This window comes from Balaenoptera physalus (assembly GCF_965194825.1).
Source record: "Balaenoptera physalus genome assembly, chromosome: 12".
Classification (NCBI taxonomy): domain Eukaryota; kingdom Metazoa; phylum Chordata; class Mammalia; order Artiodactyla; family Balaenopteridae; genus Balaenoptera; species Balaenoptera physalus.
In genome coordinates, this window is record NC_138897.1 from 5,231,873 (window position 1) to 5,244,086 (window position 12,214).

General features: G+C 39.9%; 1 protein-coding gene and 1 long non-coding RNA gene across 3 annotated transcripts in view; one reads left to right on the top strand and one right to left on the bottom strand.

The window, feature by feature from the left end:
- Positions 1–6,386, top strand: part of FBXO15 (F-box protein 15) — a 310,107-nt gene extending 303,721 nt beyond the window's left edge. Inside the window, exon 11 of one of the 2 annotated variants that reach the window (XM_082415911.1) lies at positions 701–6,379. In XM_082415911.1, coding sequence (XP_082272037.1) covers positions 701–835 — 135 coding nt within the window. In that variant the 3' untranslated portion in view covers positions 836–6,379. Of the gene's footprint in view, positions 1–700 lie in introns of both variants that reach the window. The other variant, XM_082415903.1, reaches the window with a different exon arrangement.
- LOC309639131 overlaps positions 1–12,214 on the bottom strand; it is a 253,725-nt gene that overhangs the window by 147,411 nt on the left and 94,100 nt on the right. The gene's annotated exons all lie outside the window — the stretch shown is intronic.

A 12,214-nucleotide genomic window follows, 5' to 3' on the forward strand; every position in this document is an offset into this window, starting at 1 on the left:
GTGCAGTTATTGACTACCATTTTGCACAAAGCCTTGTATGGGAGAGCAAGAGAGAGAGAGAGAGAGAGAGAGAGCGCTCACTCCTTATCCTGTGCATGGGGTGGCCACTTACACAGCTTGTATTTGGGTACATTGCTCTCAGCTGTACTGCCCCTCACTTTCAGCATCTTTCTTCTGTCTCTTCCTTGGCCCTTTCATTGACTGTTTTGCACACAGCAGTTTGGAGCCAGGATGACGCATATCTTAAGTAGAACCGTCTTCCAGATGCCGTGAGAGGCTCACCTCAGTGCCAATACAGCCCATGCATTTCACAAACCCGGCTTGAGTGAGTTTGTCTTGACACTTAATGCCAAGTATGGCTTAGACAATGGTGACGGGATGGTTTGCAAACATAAATGTTTTACCTCAGTGGGTTCTGGCGGCAGAATACATGGAAAGTTGAAGTGAGGGTCCCTGCGTGTGTCTTCAGCGTGCTCTGAATCTGCACCATGTTGATGCCGTCTTCTTTCCGCCATGCTCCTGGAGGAACGTAGCTGCGTCTTGTGGGTTTTGTCAGTTGGACCATTACTAAGGAGATGGCTGCGTCCATTCTGCTATCACATGAGAGACTCTTCATTGTTATTATGTTTCCTTAATAGCAGCTCACATTTCTTCACTTATTTACTCCTTCATCCGTGTGCACATCCATGCATACGTCCAGCACACGGACCACCTGCCACCCGTGAGTCACTCCGTGAGCACTGGTGATCCCAGGCTGAATAGCGCACAGAGACACCGCTCTCAACAGGCTCACAGTAAACTGGGGAGAGAAGCACAGACAACCTGGTACATCTGATGATGCAGTCATCCCATCATGCACTGGTGCCCAATGAGATCACGTCTCAAGGGTGGAGTGGAAGGTAGCCCAGTAAAGTAATGGAGAAAAGGTCTTGTGGGCAGCAGAAGCATAAGAGAAGGCACGTGGTGAGAGATAATATTGTGTACTGGAGAATTATTACCAGTCGGTATTACCGGACTTAATCGTGAAACGAGGAAGATGGGCTGGTGTTGGTAGGAGATGACTCTGGAGAAGGAGGTAGCTGGCTGGTCGTTGGGGGCCTGTGTGCCCTCACGAGTGAGACAGAACTTCTCATCCCTACCAGACACCTTGCCGGCTGTTTACAACAGGTGTTTAATAATGCTCCTTTTACTGTCCTGAAATCTGCAGATCCTATAACCTACCTATAATCTTAATTTTAAAACTTGATATAATATGAAGAAAATGTAAAAGAAAATTAATTTGTAATAAAATAATATATAAGTATATAAACGTTTGAATATATCCTCGTTAAGAAACATGATGACACTGTGAGATGCTTAAATTAAACAGAATAATGGTACACATGACAGCTCCAAATGCAGACTGGAACACGTGTATCATATTGATGACTCAAATGCGGGGAGAACATTTCAGTGATGTGATTTTCTAAAATGTTAAGTAACATTTGCTATGTTTCAGAATAAAGCAAAGTGCAAGGTAGATAGATGCATTCCTGGAAAAATCAGCATATATTAAAACCTTGCAAGTACTTTGTGTTTATGGGCAAAACAGCTCACATGGAGCAAAACATCTGGAACGCCTGGCTTCATTACTAAATGCCATGGCCATCTGGCCCCATCGTTGTGACAGCCAACGATTCACACGCACATTTCCAAACAAGCAGGTACACCTCTACCGAGAAATATCGCTTTGGACAATGAGAAGTAGAGTGTTAATCAGGAGAATCTTGTAATTAGATTTGGGTGTAGACAAATCATTCTAGAGTCTTTTTTTTTTTTCTGGCTGCACCACACGACATGTGGAACTTCCTTGGCCAGGGATTGAATCCGTGCCCCCGGTAGTGGAAGCTCAGAGTCTTAACCACTGAACCACCAGGGAAGTCCCCTAGAGTCTTTTTGACTTGAGTTTGAGGAGCATGAGGTGGGAGGTGAGAAGACCGTTCGTTATTGGACGACAGCAATAATCCAGGTGAGATATTATGTAAATGTGGAATGAGGGCAGTGACAGAGGGAGGGAGAGGAGAGAAAGGACCTGGAGATATTTGATCTCGAGGCCGGAAAGTTGTAAGACGCGGTGATTGACTAGGCAGAAGGGAAGGGGAAAAAGTTCTCCAGCGGGAGTTCCGGAGTCGTCCTGGGGCTGGTTTTGGAAACCGAGGAACAAAACACTAGAAGAACAAATACAGAGGAAAGAATGAAAATAGTTTTGGTTGACTTTGAGTGCCCATAGATAGATAACCAGGAGGGGACGTTCTACAGACCTCTCTCTCTCTCTACCTCTGTGTGGGGGTGTGTGTGTGTGTGTACATTGAAAATTCAGTGGATGGGTCAGGGCTCGAGATAAACATTTAAGAGTCACCAGCATACAGTTGATAGCTGAAACTATGAGACTACTTCCGAGAAAGAGTGTGTGACATTAGATAAGCAGAAAATCAAGGGTGAAATGTGTTTTCATCTTTATGAGATTAAAAATTCATTTAAACTCTTGATCTCTCCAGAAATAAAATCTTATTGTACTACATGCAAGTCATCTGAATTGTTTGGGTAACCAAAGGAGTGAAGAATCCTGTTTCTTTCACACTTGCCTGAGAAACTATTTTTCTTAAGCTGTGCGCTTTGAGACTTATGCAAATATGTGTCTAGTTTTAAGAGTCAAAAATCATTTTAGAGAAATATGTTTACAAACTCTTACTGCAGTTGTAAGCATGGCAATGACAAATACCACTATCCCCATTTTACGGACGGAGATCTGGATACTTGGGAAATTAAGCGGTTTGCACGTTGCCTAGAAAGTTCAATGCATCACCAGTCACCTTTATTGAGCTCCCATGGTGCTTAACTGAGCCCAGCAGGTGCTGGATTCTGAGAGTGTTTTAAGCAGAAGATAAGAGACAAGATATCCACTTCCCACATCACACACATGGCCTCATTGCCAAGAGGGCTTCGTGCTATGGAGACACGTCATGTTTGCAGAAATCAGTTTGGAAATGTAGTGTCAAATTTCATTAGCACCAAGACTCCCCATACCTTTAGGTTAATTCATCACGATCAGTATTAGCTAGAACGGAGCCTAAGGTTTTCCTTGCAGTGAAAGAAATTCACCTTGTCAAACTCAATAATTTGAAAAACATTGAAGACAATGGCATCCCTAGTGCATTTGACACCCTGAGCAGATCACTTTCCAACAGGTATTTCTCTATACAACAGTTTGCACAGCCGCTAAATCATACCACTGATGAAACATTTCATTTTCTTGGTTCATACATTTTTTTAAAACAAAGATGAACAGTTATAAAGGAAGACTCACTTTGGTTATAAAGGCAATATTTAAATCCAGTGACATGTTTTCTGAATGTTTTATGCTTATACTAAAATTTGCACTTAGGAAACAAAAATACTACACCTCACACTGAAGGCTCTGTTACACAGTGTTAAAAATTTAAACACAAATAAAGATCTCTTAGTGGTCACAGAGAATGAGAAAGCAGAAGTAATTCGATTCAGTGTCTCAGTTTACCATCACTGCATTATAGTGGGTTTTTTTTTTCCTGTATACTGTTTTTGCAGCATTACTCTGTACCCCCAGTGTCACAGAATGACTGTATAATGGGGAATCCCTAAATTTAACTTTCATGGCGACCATGATGTTTATTAAAGAAGAGGAATAAAAATGTGTAAATTTGTACCTTGCATATGTTATTAAAATTCACTGGTAACCACAGAAACTCTTTAGAACTTACATCAACAAAATATCTCTCGCTTTTCTCCAGGGATGTATATTTTACCACTGACCTTGTTTATTTTTTATTTTCTTAAAAATAAATGTATTTATTTTATTTATTTATTTTTGGCTTTGTTGGGTCCTCGTTGGTGTGCACAGGCTTTCTCTAGTTGTGGCGAGCGGGGACTACTCTTCTTGGGGTGCATGGGCTTCTCACTGCGGTGGCTTCTCTTGTTGCAGAGCACGGGCTCTAGGTGCGTGGGCTCAGTAGTTGTGGCTCGTGGGCTCTAGACCACAGGCTCTGTAGTTGTGGCGCACGGGCTTAGTTGCTCCGCGGCATGTGGGATCTTCCCGGACCAGGGCTCGAACCCCTGTCCCCTGCATTGGCAGGCGGGTTCTTAACCACTGTGCCACCCGGGAAGTCCACTGACCTTGTTTAGAATTGCCAGTTCATGGTGATAATATAAAGCAGACAGATTTAAGTCAGCTCAGTTACTCATTTCAAATTTTCTGCATCAATGCACTTCCTCCCTTTACCCACTGCACTGCCTTCACCTCAGTCAGATTATGTCCATCTGCCCTGTGCATCCTGTAAAATGAATAATGAAATAGCTCTACAAAGTATCTTAAGGTCTACTGTAACTATACCCAGTAATCCCAGATTTAAAGTATTTATGTATATATGAATCAATTTATAGTTGAACATTATCGTGTATGATTATTATGGACTTGTATGATAGTTATGGACCTGTATCAGCACTACCTTGTATGAGTGTAATGGACTAGATGTTTATGTGCCCCTCAAATTCATAAGTTGAGACCTTATCCTCAGATGGGATGGTGTTAGGAGGTGAGACATTTTAGAGGGGATTAGGGTTAGATGTGGTCATGAGGGTGGAGCCCTCGTGAATGGGATTAGTGTCTTTACAGCAGTCACTAGAGAGCTTACTTCCTCTCTCTGCCCTCTGGCAGGTGAAGGCACAAGGAGGAGATGGCAGTCTGTAACCTGGAAAGTGTTCTCACCAGAACTTGACCTTGCTGGCACCTGGATCTTGCACTTCCAGGCTCCAGAACTGTAGGAAAGAACTCTCTGTTGTTTATAAGCCACCCAGTCTATGCTATTTTGTTATGGAAGCCCAAACAAACTAAGACAGCAGTGTTGTTGTTTTTTATTTTTATTTTTAATTTTATTTATTTTTTTAAAATAGAAGCTGCAGCTCAACCTTAACTATAGTGGGTGAATGTTCCCGTGTAATAGTGATGCATGCCTTCTAACAAGAGGATGTTTAAAATAAGACTCGATGGGGCCCGGAAAACCGGATTTAGCCTTGTATTCCAGGCAACAGTAAAGGGACTAAAGTAATGAAGCTTATAAAGGCTTATGGAGAAAAATAGACACAATCAGGCGTTTGAAACTACGACCAGCTATGAGGAAATCATGTAATTCCATCTTCCTCATCAGTGCTCTGTGTGTTAATGTCCAGCATTTTGCCAAAGGCCTTAATCATGGCTCAATGAAATCAAGACTACTCCCTTACTACCTCATCAAAAAGACATTTGGGCGTTTGAATAAGCAAGGTTAAAAGCTCAGGCATTCGTAGACTCTGCCTTCATAAATGTCAGCCCTCCCTGGGTTCGCCGTGTCCTCATTGGAGCCACTGACCGGATAAGAGCCCTATGGTGCGCTGCTGGGTGTGTCATAACCCTCTCCTTGGGGTCCCAGTGTTTTCCTCACAGATGACCCTCAGCCGTTCTGCAAACACCACCAGGCATCTGGATGTGGCTGCAATGTACCGAAGCTGACCTGTCCCCCCTGGCAGGTAAGAAAGACAAGTGGAGAGCTCCAGAGTGACTGCAGCGCCTCCTCAGCCATCGCCCGGCCATTAAACACATGGCCCGGTAGAGACACGACTGCTTTGACCTTGCTCGGATGTGTGTCTAGTTTCAAACTAGTTCTTTCCCTAAATGTTTGCTTTTCTTTAATTCTCCAAATATTTACGGGTAAGGAGAGCATTCTAAATCTGCAGATATTTATCTGCTATGTGAGCAAACATGTTATTTGCCTCTCTCGGTTAACTCTTCTGCTTTGAAAGGAAAAAACTGGGGGGCGGAGGGTCTTTATGAGGAATGTCCCCTTCTGAGGACAGAGTGATTTCCCGAAATGCCACAGACCTTGACAGTCAGGTGAGCTAGGACACCACGTTACCTTTCCCCCAACGAAGTCAAACTGTTGCAGATTGAATTGTTGCAATTAGAGGCCTTCTCTCACTCTGAAGGCTACACTTGACCTTAAGGATCTCTGAGAACTTGTGTGTCCTGCACGGTGGGGAATTTCCTCCTGCCGTCCTGGCTGATTCCTCTTTGCTTCAGGTGTTTCTCCTGCTCTAATTCAATTGAATTTAACAAGTTTGAGACCATGATGTCCAGCAGCTGTTCAGGCAGAAACGCACAGAGAGATAAAGGGCACTGAGAATGGCTACATTAAATGAATCTCTACGTTAGAAGAAAAGGTATTGATTATGTTTCTATTTTTCCAGAAGTAGAACTAATCAGCTGCTGTGGGAATCGAGTTAGACAATTCTGCCTCTTAGGAAATCGTGGAAGAATAAACAAGCTGGATTTGCTGCAGACGTGGTCCTTGGCTCATTGGACATGGACCTGGGCATGTGGGGTGTCAATACGATGTTGACATAAAGCCATGTCACCAAGGCTGGCAGGTCCTTACTATTTCTGGTACTGTCATTATTACTAGTCTCTGCATTTATAGCATCCTGAAAGCATTTATAAAAATGATGTCCTGTGCAGGCAAAATAAGCCTTGTTTTATTAGTGGAAGATGGGTCTCAGATATGTGGAATGATTCACTCAAGTCTTTCACGGGGCACAGGTAGAAAATATTATCTCTGCGTGGTGAAGGGCGTGAGCTCTGCACTCAGCCTGTTTGGTTCAGTCTTAATGACATTTGCTATGTACAAGACCTCAGCCAAATTACACAGCCCTCTGCTTCAGTCCTCATTTGTAAAATAAAGTCCGTGAGAAGATTAAATGAGATAATACAGGCACAGAGCTAACCAGATGCCTGACAGGTGGTAGGTTTTCAATTTTAACTGCCGTCTTGATCATCCCCAGGACAAAACAGGAGATGGAAGAACAGGGTAACTGGCATTCTGAAGCCACTGCTTTGAGACAGTGAATTTGATGCAAGTGATTCTTGCATCAAATTCGAAATGCAAAATGATTTCAGCTGTTTAAGTTTTATGTTATTTTATTGCAGCGAGAACTTACCATAAGATCTGCCCTCTTCACAAGATGTTAATTGCACAGCCCAGCACTGTTAGCTGGGCTAAAGGTGAATGGGCTAACTTGAAATAAATTTTCAAGTCATTCTAAAGCTAAAATCCCATATTTACTTGAATTATCTCAAAGCTTGTAGTTGAACTACGGATGAAGAACTGCCTCAAAGGAGCAGATGCACACAGTTCAGTTTGGAAGAATTGGTCCAGATCCTTATTTTCCTCCAAAATCCTGTTCCAATTTTCTGTGATCAAAAAAAAAAAAAAAAAAAAATCTAAAATCTACAGTCTAAAAATTAGGCACAAAAGCATTGAATACCCTTGCTGACAATTAACACATCTTTCAAACAGGCATACTTCTCCAGGTCTAAGTCCTTACTTTATCTCTATAATGATCCCTTCTCTGAATTTTTCTGTTGAAATCCTTCTCTTTCTTTCTTCTTGACCCAACTCAAATTCTGGTCACATATGACTCAAGAGAAATTTTTTAAATTAAGGAACTTAGAGTAAATCTTGTAAACCAACATATCCCAACTCTATTCCTCTAAATACTAGTAAGTCTACTAAAAAAAAAAAAAAAAAAAAAAAAAAAGAAAGAAAGGATTTGTTGGTCAAATAAAGTTTAGGAAACATTGAGCCTTATTTTTTCCTGCTAGGAGACTGCCAGCGCTCATTCTCACATTACACTCTCAAAGTCTGTAACGAAGCGACGATTTTTGTTTGTCATGACGGCCTCCTGAAATACATGCCCACAGAACCCACCCCTCCTTTACTTTCCACGAAATATCTCTAGGCTTGGTTTTCCACACAGCACAGTGCTTGAAAGCACTTCTTCAGGGCCCAGGGGAGAATCCACAGTATCGAGGGAGGAACCTCACTGACCGTGTTTACACTGAGATCGCAGGAGGGTGGGGTGGGGTGTCGTCCACTGGTGGGGAGCCATTGCCAGTCCAGGGGTTGGTGAGAAGGACATGGAACAAGGCAGTGTCAGTGGACGTGGACAGAGGAGAACAAAGCAGTGAAATATCGCCAGGTCGGCCACCGAGTGGAAGGATTACAGCTGAGTTTAAAGTCTCAAGGGCAGCTGTGTGGGAAGAAGGTTGTGCCATTTCTTTTTCTTGTTTTGTTTTTTTTGATTTAAATAATTTTTCATGTTTATTTTTTCATGAGTCCCATAACAGAAAAATATACATTACCCATTACCCAAATATAAATTTGCATTGACGATACTAACTTTTAAAAAAAATTTTTATTGGAGTGTAGTTGATTTACAATGTTGTGTTAGTTTCTGCTGTACAGCAAAGTGAATCAGTTATACACATACATAGATCCACTCTTTTTTGGATTCTTTTCCATTAGAGGCCATTACAGAGTATTGAGTAGAGTTCCCTGTGCTATGCAGTAGGTTCTTATTAGTTATCTATTTTATATATAATAGTGTGTATATGTCAATCCCAATCTCCCAATTTATCCTTCCCCCCAATCCCCTGGTAACCATAAGTTTGTTCTCTAAGTCTGTAACTCTACTTCTGTTTTGTAAATAACAAAACATTTGTACCCTTTTTTTACATTCCACATATAAGCGATATCATATGATATTTATCTTTCTCTGTCTGCCTTACTTCACTCAGTATGACAATCTCTAGTTCCATCCATGTTGCTGCAAATGGCATTATTTTGTTCCTTTTTACAGCTGAGTAATATTCCATTGTATATATGGACCACATCTTCCTTATCCATTCTTCTGTTGATGGGCATTTAGGCTGCTTCCATGTCCTGGCTCTTGTAAATAGAGGGCAGGATGACTTCAGTGGTGCAGGGCAAAGTTTAGAAGAGAGGACGAGTCTGGGAAAACAAAGGTTGGGCCATTATTTCATAAAATAGTAATTAAAACAGATTGCTGTCTGTGACCACTGTGTTTGGGTTAAGGGATGTACAAATTTCCCTTTTCAAAAAATTCTAATTGTTTATGGTTAACCATATATGTTTGTCTTTTGAAATTTATCTAATTTTTTTAGAACTTTTTGTTTTAATTGCACTCCTACCACAGTTCTTTTCTTAAAAAAAAAAAGTCATTTTTTTCCCTGTTATTTTTTCCATCTGGCTTTTTTTTTAGGCTGTCAGAAGCACAAGCTGCAGTGGAAATGATAGGAGAATGATGGGTGAAATGCCAGTCCTAATTAGAGACTTGATTGCTCTGTAATAAAAAAGCTGCTATTCGATTTGGATGGGGCTGGGTTGTCAGGTAGAATGAATCAAATATGTCTGTACTTTCATTTCAAAATGTGAAAAATATGAATGTGCATTATTTATATTGTATTTCGTGGCTATAATTAATTATGTGTCTTTGGAAATGATGTCCCCAGAGACAGTTGATTTTATGTTCAATCTGTATGTGCATTTGTAAAACTAATTTGTTCTCATTAAAATTTTTAAGGGTTTATTTGAGCTAAACTCAAGAGGTTTTTCTGGGTATCAAACTCACAAAATACAAAGCAAAGTCTAATTTCAGTTTTTACTAGGGAGTGAGAGATTCAATGCCTGAAGCATTGTACTAGATATTATTGTAGTGAATATGGTTGGGCTATAAAAAGAAAGAGAAGACATACTTCCTTCCCAGAAAGTGCTTTTAAGCTTGTTTGAAAGACTAGGGTATAAAACAAATGAAAATAATACAATCTGAACTTCTGTTGCTTAAGAAAAGAACATGATGTTCAGTCAATGAAATATTAAGCCTGTCATGATGAGCTGACCAATTTTTCTTGTTACCCTATAGAGATTTGCTTTTTTGGGGGGTTGGGGAGTGGAAATTTCCTGTCATTTCTTCCAGTTTTTACTTGCACTGTTTGCTAAGTATGTTAAGTACTGATGTTAAAGTTTCAAAGGTACTATCTCAAGTGGTATAAAGCATTTTTTCTTTGTCAGTGTCAACAGTAAATTGATTTGCTTTCAAGCAGACCCACAATTGAAATGTAATATTTCACATAATTTATCCCACATTCACTATAATGAAATCTATTCATTGCTGTGGATATAACTGCAGTTATTAAGGCAACATTTAGCAAAATTTTTTTCTCATTTTTATGTGCTCATATGATTGTAAATCCGTACATTCTCCTAGTCATGCTGTAATTAATTGTTTTCAATGTTATATGTTAGGTAGTTCACAGATATGTTAGAATTAGTTTAATTTTTTAAAATATTATTATTATTATTCAGTGAAAGTACAAAGAATATTTATGTCTGAAATGAATAGGCTGACTTTCATGGGTTACGATAGCGCCATTCCTTTGTCAGTATTCTTTTGCTAATTTTCAGCATGACGATGACGGTAAAACAAGCTGATTCCTCTGTTTTACTTCATCCAATTTCAGAGCTCACTACCCTCAACAAGATGAAGCAATTATTTCCCTCTTTATTTGGTGTTTTCAGAGACCATTAAGCTTATTTTGTCCACATTGGGAAACAAAGTAATTTTCTCTTCAAGGTATTTCTGCTTCTCAACAATGCATTTTTCATTAGCGTCAATCCTGTTCTCCTGGAAGTCAGACTTCTCATCAGGCCAGCTGTGGCTAGAACATGGGCCAGAACTTGGACGTAGGAAAAATAAATGGTTGTCATGAAGCCTCTACGATTAATCCTGAGGGTGATATTCAGTTGCTTTCAGGTTTCAGCTTAGAAGAGGGTACATGATTAGACGCAGGGAGGGGATTGCATTTTGAACCAATGGTAGTCGGAGGAGACAGAACTTGATCACATCCCAGGCAACACCAGCAAACAGGATGAAACTGTGAGACTAACATGGGATCGCCCAGGACTCTGGAATATAGAGAGAGGCAGTGGAACAAGAGCAGGGCACTTAAGAACACCACCAGCAAAGGAGCGAGAACCTTCAAAGTACCTGCACAGGAGACCAAGGTGTAGACACAAGCTAGGAGGAGACCAGAGACCAAGGACGTGAGAACATTTCAGAAAGACATCAATGGCAAGTGCAGCAGAGGGGCTCCGCAAGAGAAAAATGGGTCTTGAATTTTATAACACGGACGTCAGTGCTAACTGCTACCGGAGTTATCACAATGGTGTGACAAGGGTGAAAGGTAGATCCCAATAAGGAGAAAAGTGAGGATTAGAAAAGTAAAGATTGATAAACAAGGACTTACTGTATAACATGGGGAACTAGATTCAACATCTTGTAATAACCTATGATGGAAAAGAATCTGAAAAGGAATATATACATCACTTTGCTGTACGCCTGAAACTAACACAATATTGTAAATCAACTATACTTCAATTAAAAAAAAGAAAAAAATAAAGATTAGAGACAGCAAGTATGATCTAATCTTTAATGAAAATTGGTTAAGTTGTGCTATGTGCTCTTGGCACATACTAGATGCTCAATAATTGGAAATAATTAAAATAGTTATTATCATCAGTAGTATATGGCTCTATGTACAGCAAGAATTAGACCCTAGGTTTTTTCTTACGTCACTTAGAGATACTTTGTGATATTAAAAGTCATAAAATTTCTCCTCTCATGAATTTTAGGCATATAAAAATTCTGGAATTTCACAGAATAGCTATTCTTGAGAACTGTTGATTTTTTCTTATTCTGTCATCTCATCAGGCTTTATGCAATATAAAAGTTTTCCACTTTGTCTTATTCCATCTTCTTTCACATAACCAATTACTTGAAAGAGACAAATCTCTATTTACATAGGACATGATTGTCTATGTAGAAAATTCCAAGGACTCTACAAAAAATGAAACCCTAGAACTAATAAGGGAGTTCATCAAAGTTTTAGGATATACGATCAGGAGACAAAAATCAATCACATTTCTATATATTAGCAATGAACATGTGAAAATCAAAATTAAAAACAATACCCCAAGGAAACCATCAGCAAAATGAAAGGCAACCTATCAAGTGGGAGAAAATATTTGCAAATAATTTATCTGTTAAGAGGTTAATAGCCAAAACATATAAGGAACTCATAAAACTCAATAGCAAAAAGACAAACAATCCAATTAAAAAATGGGCAGAGGATCTGAATAGACAGTTCCCCAAAGAAGACATACAGATGGCCAACGGTATGTGAAAAGGTGCTCAACATCACTAATAATCAGGGAAATGCAAATCAAAATCACAAGATATCACCTCACAC